Here is a 15,031-nt window from a genome sequence, read left to right as displayed (position 1 = left end):
GAAATACAAAATGATCATAAGGCTAGATGTTTGAGAAGTGCCAGGGGTTGTCTGAACAAACCCAGTCCCACTGTCCTTCCTTAGCCTATGTAGCTCTCTTTTACCCCTGGAGCCATACTCCAGGAGAGTGAACAAAAGGGGCCAGACTTTTTAATGTACTCTCTGGGAATTCATTTGTAGTTATCAACCACACTACCAGGGAGCTTTGTGTCTGCTCCATGTTTCTCTCAGAGTCATCCAGGATCCGTAATATGTAGGCTAGAATTTCCTCATCTAGTCCCAAAGACAGTGCAATCTCTGCCTTGGGATGCATGTCTCCAAGGGCAGTGTGATGATGAAAGAAGGCTTTTCTTTGTAATAAGACTCCTAAATTGTTCATTATTGAACAGCCGTGGTCGGCAAGCCCCAGCAGCAGACAGTGCTGGCTTTCACGGTGCTCTCAGGCACAGGCAGGAGTGAAACTATCCCCTTGTATCCATCCCATGATGAGTTGGGTGGCATTTGGAGGGGGAGTTTCTGCTTGCCTATATGAGAGAAAAAAAACAGCATCTGACATTGTTTCTGAAACAGTCTAGCAAAGCTACATTACACATCTGTTAACTGCCCTCATGTTTACACAAGCCCCATATCTTAGTGCAGAGCAGGGATTTGCAGGCCTCTGCCATCAATACCGTTTCTTCATCTTGGTTCCTTTTGCTTTGGCAGAAATCAATGACCGGGAACAGAAGTTACACGCTCTGAAGGAGGTGCTAAAGAAATTCCCTAAGGAAAACCATGAAGTCTTCAAATATGTCATCTCTCACCTGAACAAGTATGTTGGTGGTGGTCTTCCTCTAGTTCTTCCCACTCAGCATGTTTTGTACAAAGCTTTATTTCTACAGTTGTTGAAAATATTTCAGACAGGAGCTGCTGAAGACCTTGGAATGGAGGGGTTTTCTGATTACACAGAATGCTGCCCTGTGAGGCAGGTGTTGGAAATGTCATTTCCCAGATTTTATGGAAGAGAATACTGAGGCACAAAAGTGAAGTGTCTCCCCTTGGTCACAGAGAACAGGACACAGTCCTGGGGTTCCTGACCCCTGAGGCCAATACGCTTTCTGTTATGTGATGCTGGCTGGCTCCTAGGCAATTGGGGATTATGAGAAGAAGAATTCTAATCCCAGGCTGGGGGTGAGGGTATGCTCTGTATCTCAGTGGTCAAGAGCTGACTTTGCCCCAATGTTGAGAAATTTGCCTCCCTCCGTGATTCAGAATGGGGCTTGCCCATGGTCAGGCTTTCCTGGCCCAGCTGGCTTCTGATAGATGTCGTTCCTGGCCTGCAAACTTGAGTGGACAGAATTCCACTGTCCACAAAGTGCAGGTAGGTTACAGGCTCGCCCTCAGTAGCATGTGTGGATTCCCCCTTGCCTGAAGGTTTGAAAATGGTTGTGGAGGAGATTCCAGTGTAGGGACAAGGTGGACTGTCACCAGTCTCAGAGTCAGAAGGGACCCTCTTCTGATGAGGAATCCTTTCCCTAATCCACATTCAGAGGTGGCTTGAAGATGCCTCCCCACGCCACTGGCCTTTCTGTGCCCCTGTGGTCAGCTTGGATGGCTTCTCCAGGGCTCAAGGGCTAAGCAGGGTGAGTCTGAGCTCTCTTCCAGGGACCAGCCTTCAAATCCTTGAAGCCAGACCTGTGTAATGTGCTCAGTCTTTCCAACCATTCCTCATACGGCATCCTTTCAAGGACCTCAGCCGTTCTCTCGGCTGACCTCTAGAGATGCTCAGCAGCTTATCTATAACCTCCTGAAACAGTCAAAGAATGAACCGGTCTCACCAGGGCACAATACAGCAGCACTTTAATGGTACCTGGCCTGGACACTTGCTGTCTCAGTACAGCCAGAGATCCTGTGCACCTGTGGCTGAATCACTCTCTGCTGCCTCCCTGAGCTTGTAGTCCACTCAGACCTCCAGATCTTTTCAAACACCTATCTAGTCATGGTTCACACCACCAGCTTCCTATAAAGTTTGATTTTTTTTTTAATCCAAGTAGAAGACTTTGCATTTGTATCTGTTAGATTTCATCACCCTCAATTTGACCTGACAGTGTGCCTGTCAAGTGGCTTGGAGATCCTGGCCGGTCCCTCCTGGTTTTGTGTCATGCATACTTAATAACCATATCATCTATTGTCATCCAGGTCATTGAGAATATTAAACAGAAAAGAGCCAAGCAGGACATTAGAACCATCAAGGAGTCCTCTTTGGTCCAACCAGTCAACAAGTACTGACCCCCTAAGTTACGCTTACTGTCACCTTGTCCAAAGGCTCCCAGGAGAGATTTTGTCAAGTGCTTTCCTCAGATTAGATCCCCAGTGTCACTCTGACCTAGTGTGGCCTGTGCTCGATGAAGTGGCGCCAGCTTGGAGTGACCTCTGCTCCCTTTTCTAGATGGTCACTCTACAGCCCTTTTCTAGAACATTCTAGAGGATCTCAAGGACTTGGAAGTCAACTTCAGTCACCTCTACTTTGCTGATTCCCGTCTGTTATTGAGACAGCCTTTGTCCTCCTAGTCTTTCTCCCATACTCCATAATCTTTGAAGACCACAGACAGTGGCCCCTGGTTCAGTCTCCCTGGGTTTCAAAGGACTTCCAGGACCTTCTTTTTGTATGGGCCTCATCCCAAGCACCTGGAAGTCGGTCAGTGAGCTCCCCCTCTTAAGAATTCCACTGTCTTTGGAATCTTGTTGTGAGAGCTTTCCATTCCCCCTTGGTCGACTTCCCTGGTATTTTTTTTGTTTGTTTGTTTGTTTTTTACATTTTCATATCAAGATTTTATTTTTTTTTCTCGTTTCTTTTTTTTAAATTTATTTATTTAACATATTTAGTTTTCAGCATTGATTTTCACAAGAGTTTGAATTACAAATTTGCTCCCCATTTCTGCCCTCCCCCCCACTCCAAGATGGCGTATATTCTGGTTGCTCTGTTCCCCAGTCAGCCCTCCCCTCTGTCACCCCACTCCCCTCCCATCCCCTTTTCCCTTCCTTTCTTGTAGGGCAAGATAAATTTCTACACCCCATTGCCTGTGTATCTTATTTTCTAATTGCATGAAAAAACTTTTTTTTTTGTTTTTGAACATCTGTTTTTAAAACTTTGAGTTCCAAATTCTCTCCCCTCTTCCCTTCCCACCCACCCTCCCTAAGAAGTCAAGCAATTCAACATAAGCCACATGTGTATCATTATGTATAACCCTTACACAATACTCACATTGTGAAAGACTAACTATATTTTGCTCCTTCCCAACCCATCCCCCTTTATTGAATTTTCTCCCTTGACCTGTTCCCTTTCAAAAGTGTTTGTTTTTGACTACCTCCACCCCCATCAGCCCTCCCCTCCATCATCCTCCCCTTTCTTTTATCTTCTTCCCTCTTCTTTCCTGTGGGGTAAGATTCCTAATTGGGTATGTATGGTATTCCCTCCTTAGGCCAAATCTGATGAGAGCAAGGTTCACTCATTCCCCCCTTACCCTCCCTCTCCCCTCCTCCCACAGAACTGCTTCCTCTTGCCACCTTTATGCGAGATAATCCACCCCATTCTATCTCTCCTTATCTCCCTCTCTCAGTATGTTCCTCTCTCATCCCTTAATTTGGTTTTATTTCTTTTAGATATCATCCCTTCATCTTCAACTCACCCTGTGTCTGCGCTCTCTCTCTCTCTCTCTCTCTCTTTATACATACATATATATATATATATACACACACACACACACACACACACACACATATATGTATATATATACATACACATAGATATATACATACATACATATTCACTTATATATACACATAAACATATATATATATATATATATATATATATATATACACATATGCATATTCCCTTCAGCTACCCTAATACTGAGGTCTCATGAATCATACATGTCATCTTTCCATGTAGGAATGTCAACAAACAAAACAGTTCACCTTTAGTAAGTCCCTTGCAATTTCTTTTTCTTGTTCTTTCTCTTGATTACATTTTCATGCTTCTCTTGATTCTTGTGTTTGAAAGTCAGATTTTCTATTCAGTTCTGGTCTTTTCACTGAGAAAGCTTGAAAGTCCTCTATTTTATTGAAAATCCATATTTTGCCTTGGGGCATGATACTCAGTTTTGCTGGGTAGGTGATTCTAGGTTTTAATCCTAGCTCCATTGACCTCCGGAATATCGTATTCCAAGCCCATCGATCTCTTAATGTAGAGGCTGCCAGATCTTGGGTTATTCTGATTGGGTTTCCACAATACTCAAATTGTTTCTTTCTGGATGCTTGCAGTATTTTCTCCTTGATCTGGGAGCTCTGGAATTTGGTGACAATATTCCTAGGAGATTTCTTTTTGGGATCTATTTAAGAAGGCGATCTGTGGATTCTTTCAATTTCTATTTTACCCTGTGGCTCTAGAATATCAGGGCAGTTCTTGATAATTTCTTGAAAGATGATGTCTAGGCTCTTTTTTTGATCATGGTTTTCAGGTAGTCCAATAATTTTTAAATTATCTCTCCTGGATCTGTTTTCCAGGTCAGTGGTTTTTCCAATGAGATATTTCACATTGTCTTCCATTTTTTCATTCCTTTGGTTCTGTTTTATAATATCTTGATTTCTCATCAAGTCACTAGCTTCCATTTGCTCCAATCTAATTTTTAAAGTAGTATTTTCTTCAGTGGTCTTTTGGATCTCCTTTTCCATTTGGCTAATTCTGCCTTTCAAGGCATTCTTCTCCTCATTGGCTTTTTGGAGCTCTTTTGCCATTTGAGTTAGTCTGTTTTTTAAGGTGTTGTTTTCTTCAGTGTATTTTTCAGTATTTTTTTGGGTCTCCTTTAGCAAGTCATTGACTTGTTTTTCATGGTTTTCTCACATCCTTCTCATTTCTCTTCCCAATTTTTCCTCTACTTCTCTAACTTGCTTTTCCAAATCCTTTTTGAGCTCTTCCATGGCCTGGGACCAGTTCATGTTTTTCTTGGAGGCTTTTGATGTAGGCTCTTGTACTTTGTTGACTTCTTTAGGCTGTATGTTTTGGTCTTCTTTGTCAGCAAAGAAGGAATGCAAAGTCTGAGACTGAATCTGGGTGCGTTTTTGCTGCCTGGCCCTATTCCCAGCCAACTAACTTGACCCTTGAGTTTTTCAGTGGGGTATGACTGCTTGTAGACTAGAGAGTTCTATGTTCCACGTTTGGAGGGGAGGTGCCAGCTCTGCCACACCAGCACTGCTCCTTCCCCAAGAACCCCCAACCCGGACTGGGCTTAGATCTTCAGCAGGCTGTGCACTCCTGCTCTGATCCGCCACTTAATTCCTCCCACCAGGTGGGCCTGGGGCCAGAAGCAGCAGCAGCTGTAGCTGCCCCACCTCCCCTGCCCCCAGGGCTGGAAGCTGAACTTTGAGCTCCTTCCACTCCTGCAGCTTTTCCCACTAACCTTCTCCACAGTCTTTGGTGTTTGTGGGTTGAGAAGTCTGGTAACTGCCGAAGCTCACTGATTCAGGGCGCTAGGGCCCCCTCCGCCCAGCTCCTGGTCTGGTTGGTCCACGCCACTCAGGCTGGGCTCTGCTCCACTCCGTTCCCAGCTCCCAGCTCTGTGTGGGATAGACCTCACCCAGAGACCATCCAGGCTGTCCTGGGCTGGAGCCCTGCTTCCCTCTGCTGTTTTGTGGGTTCTGCCGTTCTAGAATTGGTTCAGAGCCATTTTTTATAGGTTTTTGGAGGGACTCGGTACGGAGCTCACTCTAGTCCCTGCTTACCAGCCGCCATCTTAGCTCCTCCCCCCCTTCCCTGGTATTTTAGGTCATGAAATCCTACCTGTCCTTTCTTTTATTCCAAGGGCGGGGAACCTGTGGCCTCGAGGCCACACATGGCCCTCTAGGTCTTCAAGTGCAGCCCTTTGACTGACTCCAAACTTCACAGTTAATGAAAGGATTTGTTCTGTAAAACTTGGACTCAGTCAGAAGGCCACATCCAAGATTATGACTTATTCCTTTGAAATCTCATTTCTAAAATTTAGGGTACAACTCAGTCTCTGATCAGCTTTCATCTCTTTGTCCATCCTCCCCCTACCCATCATTTTTGCTTCAGCAGCCCATTCCTTCTAGTTAATGAGAATCAGGTCCAAAGTACCAATTACCCCATTCCTCTTGAAGGATCAAATGACCACCAGGCCAAGTCAAAAAATTGTTAGCTGTGCCTACCCTGTGCCAGACTTCCTTCTTTCCTCGTGCTCCTCTTGGATTTTTTTCTGTCTGCCCATGGGCTCCGTATGCTCTCCTGATGCAGAGATTATTTCTTGAGTCAGTGTGAGTCCTGCCCCACTGAGCATCCCAGCCTTCTTTACATTAGGGTCTCATTGGTCTGTGTATAGACAGATTCTTCCTACATGTGACCACCCTCTTGGTGGCTAGCTTGGTGTGGATTACAAGTGCCCCTTCCTCTTGCTCCTCAGTTTAGTTAGGTTTGAAAGATTTTAGGCAGACCTATTCCAGTTAGTCTTTGTGAGTACATCCCAACACTGGCCTGCTTACTGTCATTCTTGTATTTCCAGCCTTAGTCCATAAAGACAGGCGCTTTTGGAGATGCTGACTTCTTTAGATTAGCCGTGGACAGAGCCCTGGACCGGGAGTCAAGATGACCCAGGCTCAAGCCCAGCCTCTTGACCTCTGTCTGCCTTAGTTTTCTCATCTGTACAAAGGGGATGACAGCACCTTCCACGTCTGGAGGCTGTTATGTGGATCAGATGAGCTGGTATTTGCCAAGCTCTTTGCACACTTTGAAGCACTATATAAATGCTATTGTCAATATTTTTACCATTCCTAAATCTGCCTTTCTTTTCTGTAGCCCTTGCCTTCAACCAATTAGCAGTTGGTTGAAAATACCCCACAAGGTTTCCAGTCTGTTGTCCAGGATTTCCCGATTCTTTATTGTGCTTTCTAGGTTCGTTCTGAAAGAGGGCAAAGGGAACATGACTTTATTCAATGCCTCCTATGTGCCACGCTAACTGCCTTACAAACGTTATGTCATTGGATCCTTACAACCACCCTGGGAGGCAGGTGCTGTTATTATCCCCAGTTTATGGTTGAGGAAACTGATGCAGGGTCACCTAGGTAGTAGTGTCTGAGGTTGGATTGGAACTCATGTCTTCCTACCCATGTGAATGACGAAAAGTATTTCTAGTAGCTATCCAGTTTGATAGTTTTGAGGTGTTCTCTGTTACTTCTTGGATACAACCTCCTCCAGGAGACCAGCACATATGCTTTCTTGTTATTGTCAAAAGAATAGCCACCATTTTCCTCAGTTTCTCCCGTAACAGTCTCTGTAGAGCCACGTGGTCACTGCTGGCAGAGGGAACGGCTGCTCCATCCGTCCAGGGCCCAACTCCCCACTCTTATCATTTAGCTCCAGGTTTTCAGTGTCCCTTCCTATCGTCTTCCTCCACATTCCAACCCCTCCCTGTGTATCCATCAGAGTTCCCCTCTTCCCCTTTCTTTTAACTTTATATTTAAGCCCTTATTTGGTTTTTTAAAAGGAAAGTTTCATTCTCTCATAATCTAGAGCGTAGAAAGGCGTTTCTTAAACAGCTCTCTACTCACTTTTACAAGCAATAACATCTACTTGGCCATGGCCAAAAGGCAGATATTAAACACTATGCAGATCACCTCAGTGTTTCCCTTTTTCTTCATGCTTGCTGGAATCAGTGTCCTTGCTAGTAGCTTATGTGGCTACAGGCTCTCTTGGAGCACTGTCAGGGCCCAAATTCCTCAAACAGCCTGAATTTCTGGTGACTGCTTAAGATTGCCCACACTGACATCTCCTTAGGTTCCTCATGCAGTCACATAAATTGGCTTCATCTCATCTGCTTCATGCTCACCATCCTGGCTCCAGAAAAGGAGACAGAGGTTCCCAAGGGTCCAGCATGTGGTCACACACACTGTGAACCTGGGGCAGAGACTGGTCCAAATTCCCAAGTCTGGTTCCTCAGGATGGTGAATATTTGTCAACACTCTTTGGGGTTCTGCGGCTCCCTCCTCAGCACAACAGCAGAGTTCAGAGCTGATTGGAGATTGGGAGACTTCGCACCAGAGCCAGGAGAGCAGGTGGTAGCAGCGTCACGTGAGGGAGAGGTTTTGGGAGCATCATTCTTCCCGTTTTACAGATGAAGAAACCAAGTCTCAGAGCTTCAGTGACCTCCCTGTCCATGCTCACCCAGCCAAAGCCAAACCCAGGGCATCTCTGCCCCCTGTCATCTTCCAGCCCCCACATCCCCAGGCAGGTCTGACAATGAGAGGGATTAGTCCCTGGGTCCCCTCCATGGTCCCTTCCATGTGCACAGGTTCTGTTTCTGCCCCATCCCTCACTATCTGCAGGGAGGACTATGCCTTGGAATCCTTCCAAGTGAGACCTGTCAGGTGCTGTCAAGAAGTGGCTCCATGGGCTGCAAGGGAACAGCAAAACATGACATCCCACTGGGAACTGACTGCCTCCTCCATGGGCTGTGGGGTCTCTCTGGACAGCCCCTCCATCAGTCCCCCCAACGTGACTGGTGTCTGCTCTACACCGTCCCTAGAGTCCCGTGTCTCACCCCGTGCCACCTCCTCATTCTGAAGCCTCCAGCGCACTGTTACTCTTGTAGATAGCCCAGAGAGAGAGAGATGGGCACGCAGCAAAAACGCTTCATTCTCAGGGCGCCAGTCCTCTGCATGGCCAGGCGCTCTGTGGGCTAACAGGCTGATCCAGCTGGGGCTCCCCCTGTGTCCTGAGGAGGGCCTGGGGCAGCTCTTGTCCCCTCCGCCGCTCCCAGAGTCCTTCCTTTCCTACTGCTAAAACCCGCCTAATCTGTGTGCGTAGCTGCCCTCCTGCTTTCCCTAAGTTTTAGCCAACTGTAGGGAAAAGGCAGGGAAGAGCATTCGAGAAAACGCTATAATTAAGTGGGTCGTAGAGCCAATTTTTGTCTGGAGATCCTCAAATTTGGAGCCATGATGAAGGACCTTAGTGGTCATCAAGCCCAGCCTCAACGCTCAGAGAGGACACAGTTTGCCCAAGGTCCCACAGTTGGTACATAACAGGACTCCAAAGCCAGCATGCTTTTCTCAAGTTATAACACTGCCAAAGGGCTCCCAGACTCCGTGGCCTAAGCCATCTGCTCCTTTATTCCATAGCCCTCTCATTTCATAGATGAAGAAACAAGACCTTGAGAAACCAAGTGTTTTCCAAAGCCTATCAGTGGCTGCTCACACAGCATTCCTCCACAGTTCAGAGACCTTTTACACACTGCCTATCCATGAGAGTAGTCACCCACGTTTTTATTGCAGTTCAGAGGTTGCCAAGTCAGTCAACAGGATCGGAACACAAGCCCACACATCCCCGTGATGAGAAAGGGCAGAATGGGGTAGTGGAGAAAGAGACCCCCACAGGTGGTAGGGCCCAGCTCTGCCATTTTAACGAGGTTTGCTGGTACTCTGATTGCCCTGGCCCCCAGTTTCCCCGTCTATAAGATGATTGTGTTGGAGAAGACCTCTATTTCCATAGGAACTTGAAGCTCCTTGATCCCCACAGGCCATTCCAGGACAGACCAGAGGTCAGCATGGTCTCTCCCTCCTTTTCAGTGATGTACAACACCACTCCCCTCCCCCAAACCAGGAAATGTTCCCAGTAGTACTCGAGTTCACATCTGTGTCCAGCTCTCAAGGCTGTAGAGCACTCCTCTCACAGCTCTGTGAAGGAAGAAGGTAGATAAACTAAGGGCCAGTCTGACAGAGGCCTCTCTGGAGAGGAAGCCCCTTGGTGACATGTCCAAGGGTTAGAGTCCAGGGTGGAAGTCCCTCCCCTGAGGCCAGGGCTTTCTCCCCCTCTTCGGCTTGCCTCCCTGACATAGGACAGGGTCTCTCTCAGGACTGATGATGCCATGAGGGTCTGGGTTTCCTCAGGGGTAAGGAATGGGTCATTTTTTTTCCCTCCTGCTCAGTGTTGCGTTTCGTCACCAGCAAAAAATCCTGACCACAGCTTTGTGTCCTTTGCAGGGTCAGTCACAACAACAAGGTGAATCTCATGACAAGTGAGAACTTGTCCATCTGCTTCTGGCCCACCTTGATGAGACCGGACTTTAGCACCATGGACGCCCTCACAGCCACACGGACCTATCAGACAATCATTGAACTCTTCATTCAGCAGTGCCCCTTCTTTTTCTACAATCGGCCCATCGGCGAGCCTGCCGGGGCCACACCCAGCTCCCCCTCCTCAGTTGCTCCCACCATCCCCTTCCTCACATCCACACCCATCATGAGTCAGCCATCCCCTCCCCAGTCTCCTCCTCCCACTCCTCAGTCCCCACTGCAGCCGCCACTCCCGCCCCAGCTTCAGGCAGAGCACACTCTGTGAAGAGCTGGCTGCCAGGGGACCACAGATCTGGGCTTCTGCCTGGGGTGGAGAAGAGTTGGGCAGAGGAGCAAAACCAAGGCCCAGCCTCCAGGGAGGATGGGACAATTTCTCCCCTCTCCCCATCTTGCCGACCTCAGCTGGGATGGCAGTGTGATGATCAGGAGCCAGTTGAGACACCTGCGCAGGGGGCTGGACTGACCTTTGACACCATGCTGACTCCCTTTCTTTGGCTCAGAGGGAACCATCCCCCAGCAGTGGTCAGTGTTGATCTGCTATCTGCAGGCCAGTTCCTGGGGCGGTCAGCCTGACCACTTGTACAGAACTGTCTGGGCTTGTCCCTAGGCAAAGCCTGAGACCCCCTGAGGACAACTTCCTTTCGCCCTTTTTTTCTCACCCAAGCCCTCGTCCATCCCCCCACTGTGGTCTTGCTAGAATACCCGGGTTCTGACAGCCAGAGCTCGGCCAGTCTGGACAATGGGCAGGAATCTTTGTGCCTGGGCAGAGAGAAAAGGCCAAGCGGATTTTTCTGACTTCACTGGTTCTCAGTTCTGTTGGCAGTAAACTGCCTTCAGAACAAAGAACACTGGAAAAGAATTTTTAAAAACACCAGGGGAAAAAAAAAGAGAGAGAGCTCAGCTTTTGGCTCTCCCCAGCTCTCCCGGAGGCAGACAGGTGCATGCTGGCTCAAGCAGGCCTGGAGTTGAGGGGCAGTTCCCGAGGAGATGGAGACTACGGGGGCTGCTTCCTTGGGCTCCACAGCCCTGGCGCCCTCTCCTGAGGAAATCTCGGCAGCAAGCCCTTGAGAGGAAGAGCCGAGCAGCCTGCCGCACCTGGGTTAGACTTGGGCTTCCCTTTCCCTTGGGAGCATCGCACGTAGTTCCTGAGACATGGCTCGTGTGTGTGTGTGAGCGTGTGTGCATGTGTGGATGTCCAGGGGAGGAGCCCCAGGCACACTTTGGTTCGGGTTTTAAAGTTTTTTTGGTGGAAAGGTTTTCTTCGCAGGTGCTGGGTCAGTGCTCCAGTGGCCGAGACCCGGGTCTGGAAGGAGGCAGGGAAGGGTCCATTTGGGCAGTGAAGCTTCTCTGACTTTCTATTCCAGGACTAGTCCTTTGGACATCACAAACACTACACTAAATATGGGCTTCTTTTAGCTCAGCTCCTGGAGCGTGAGGGGTTTCTACTCAACTATTTCCCTGGAAGGTAGCACCAGGGTACCACACTACCCCATCTGGCTGCTGCTTCCTGCACCATGCTTAACACTAATGACCCTGGTGCCAGTTAGGGGACCTAGACACCCAAGCCCACTATGGGAAGGGTATTGGGTCTAGCAAACCAATCTAGGGGGTCAGGATACCATGTAGCACACCTACCCTCCTCTTGAGCCTGCGTGGCCTTCTGGGGTGCCTTGAGTATGCTAGCCCTGTTTAAAAAGTACCTGCCCCCAGCCTCTCGCTGGCCCCTTTTGAAAAGTAGAAGGACAATGCCTGTTACAACCACCTCCACCACCCCCACCACCCCCTGCAAAAACCCTGCTAGGCTGCTATGTGTATCCATCTGCCCCACCCCTCTGTCTTTGGATCTGGTCCCCACGGGCCCTCCAGCTGGCCTCTGGCATCCCTCCCAGCAGCATCAATGTGAACTGGGCAGTCTGGTACTGGCGAGGGGTAGGGCAGGGACAGGGATGGCTGCCCAATCCTTGTGTTCTTCTTTGCACTTTACGAAGCCAGGATCTGTGGAGACGCTTGAGCAGGTGGGCGGGGGGACACCTTCCTCCCGCATGAATTCATCCCTTGGGTAAGCTGGGTTCTTCATGAATCAGCATTTATTGATCAGCAAGCTGCATTAACAGCCCACCTATGGCACAAGGTGCTTGAAAGAAGCAGCATTTCCTCAAGATCTGTAGCCTTATTCCATAAGAAAATGAATGCATTCGACATGTACGTGCATTCCTGTCACTATTGGAGGGTGGTTTGTCTTCTGGGAAGAACCTCAGCCTGTCTGTCCTCTTGCCCCTGCGGTGCGCCCTCAAGGCTCTGCTGCGCAGCAGGTGGCAGTCCTTGCTTCAACACATCCCCTCCCTCTGTGGGAGGAGGAAAACTGTGCCACTGTTGTGTGTTATCTCTGTGCCTTCATCCACTGCTCCTGCAAAACTTGTCTCTGGCATCCTCGGCCTAAGGTCGCTGCAGTGGGCCAGCTTCTCTCTGGGCTGTAGGGAAATGTAGCAGTCAGGGAGAGGGTAGATGAGGAGGGGCAACCACCAGGAAGAGATGGGGGCTAGGGCCTTTCTCTCCCCACCCCCTGTATTCCTCCTGGAGTCAGCAGAATTATGCTTCTCTCCATTCCCTTCCCTCCAGCCCCAGCCAATTCACACTGTACCATCCATCCCAGGAGGGCAAGACTGTCCGCCTGAGATCTGCCACCAGTCAGTCTCAGGACTTTTCCATTGGTGCCACCTAACCTTCCACAGATGGTTTTGGGAGATAAGACCAGTCCTGTGTCTCCATCCCTATCCTTCCGGTGTTCAGGCAAATAGAGCCATGCTCGAGGAGGGATTTATTCCCAACATCTGTCTGAAGTGAGGAGGTGGGGCCAGAGAAGGGAAGGCTGGACAGCCTGACCCCGTGCCACCCCCCCCAGCCTCAAGCAGTATCACCTTCTCTCTGACTCCATGTCTGAGCAGCAGCATCAGCCTCCTTCAGAAAAAAATCCAAACAAAACCAATCCAAGTGGATGTGTCACTGAATCTTCTCAGAACTAAAGAACATTTGCCCCAGCACAAGGGAGTGGCTTTGGAGAACTGAAAAGACAAACTGGTTACCAGGTTTTCCCCTTAGATAGTGCCTAGTGTTTTTTTTTTTTTTGTTTCCCTCGTCCTCGGAGAAGGACCTTGGCAACCGAGGCCCATGACTGCCACCATGGAAGATGTAGGATTGGGGGCTCAGCTCCTCGTTACCAGTGACAGGGCCAGCGAAGGCAGCCACACCTATAACTCCCTGCCATGCCCAACCCTCCCAATGGCCAGGGCAGACCATGCCAAGCATAATTGTCCCCGTTTTACAAATAAGGAAATAAGCCTTGGAGAAGTTATGGGACTTTCCCAAGGTCCAACAACTTCCTGATGATAGATCCAGGGTTAGAACACTGGTCTGACTCAAATATCAGTGCTTTTTTCACTACCTAGAATCATAGACTATTAGAGCTGGAAGGTACTTTAGAGACTAGTCCAGCTCTCCTTTACAGATAGGGAAACTGAGGCTGAGTGAGGTTACAGGGCTTGCTTAAGTCATGCATGCATGGTATCTAACATCCAGCAGTGGACTCAGTGACCTGGGAAGGCCCCATGGTGACCCAACACACACCCACACCCCCTCCATTCCCTGTGGAAGTTCGGCTTGGGCGACTTGATGGCCGCTTTGCTCTTATCACATGTTGGCATGGTTCTTATTAACTAGACTGATTTGTACACTTTTCCCTTCCCTCAGATTTTGGGTTTTGTCATCCAGGCCCTTGCTTGTCTCCAGAGTTTCCAAGTCCCTTATCTTTGGTGGAGGCCAAGATGGAGATGATTTTTCTCTTGGGGGTGGGGGGGGAGGGGGGAGGAGATGCAGGATCATGAGCTAGGAGCCTTCGAGGTCATTTAGCCCAAACTCCTCACTGTCCATAACGATTCTAGGGCCAGGGGGTCTCTTCATCAGCATTTGCGAACTTTTCATTGCTCTTATGTTCTTTGAACAGAAGAAACTTTTTAGAGATGGGCACTTCCCAAAATGGGATTCCAGAATGCCCTTCAAAATCATGTCTGAAAAGATTGTCTTTTGAGTCATTTTGTGAAAGAAAGGATGAAGGTGGGAGGAGATGGCATTCTGCATCTTGGTGGTCAAGGGTCTTCCTTTTTGGTGCTTCTTACCATTCTTTTCATGAACTGAAGCCATCTTTTCTTTTTGTCCTCATCCGCCTTTTTAGTCCCATCCGTGTTCCCTGTAGCCCAAAGGTCCCAGGTGTGATCACTGCCCCCCTGGTCCATGCCCCCATTGGCACCTGCCCCCTTTCATATTGGACAAAGATGTTTCCCATTTAATGTAGTCAAGACAGCCTAAGTTATTGTTTTCCGTAAAGAAAAGAAAATCTTCAAACTTCCCTGTGTACATTTAAAAAAAAATCTGTCTCCAGATTGTATGGGAATAAAACTTGTTTGAACCTTTGGAATAGTGCTGCCGCCGACTTATTTTTCTGGTACTAGTATTTTTCACATGTTAAATGATCTTTATATGTGTCAAGTTAACACATTTTGAGTTTTCACAAGAAAACAGAAGCATACTAAATGGTATTAAAATGTGTTAGTCCAACCGTGTGCCCAGAATTCAATGTCTCAGCAAACACGGAAAACTGTATGTAAAGAAAAGTATCCCGATTATTTCTTTGTGTTGTTAGGGATGTTACCCAGTACAACCCTTAGTTTAGTGGTGTTAGGAATGTTTGCTGCTCCCTACCCCCAAAGAAATTTTTTACACCATGGTTTTGTTTTTTGTTTTTTTCAGACCTAAAAAGCAATTAATGCATGGTCAGCTATAAATGCTCTGCGACTGAGACATCTCCAGCTGAGGGATTTTTTTTTTCCCAGTTCTGGGTTTTTTGTTTTGTTTC

At 48.2% G+C, this 15,031-nt stretch overlaps 1 protein-coding gene across 1 annotated transcript in view; it reads left to right on the top strand.

Moving 5' to 3' along the window:
- The window catches only part of ARHGAP35 (Rho GTPase activating protein 35), a 160,580-nt gene extending 145,847 nt beyond the window's left edge, over positions 1-14,733 (top strand). The window contains exons 6-7 of the mRNA XM_036746981.1: positions 706-811; positions 10,030-14,733. Coding sequence (XP_036602876.1) covers positions 706-811; positions 10,030-10,387 — 464 coding nt within the window. The 3' untranslated portion in view covers positions 10,388-14,733. The remainder of the gene's footprint in view (positions 1-705; positions 812-10,029) is intronic.
- The last annotated feature ends 298 nt before the right edge of the window (positions 14,734-15,031 follow it).

The sequence above is a fragment of the Trichosurus vulpecula genome, chromosome 2 (assembly GCF_011100635.1).
Source record: "Trichosurus vulpecula isolate mTriVul1 chromosome 2, mTriVul1.pri, whole genome shotgun sequence".
NCBI lineage: Eukaryota > Metazoa > Chordata > Mammalia > Diprotodontia > Phalangeridae > Trichosurus > Trichosurus vulpecula.
Note: the sequence above shows the minus strand (reverse complement) of the source record. Positions and strands in the feature narration are given on the sequence as shown.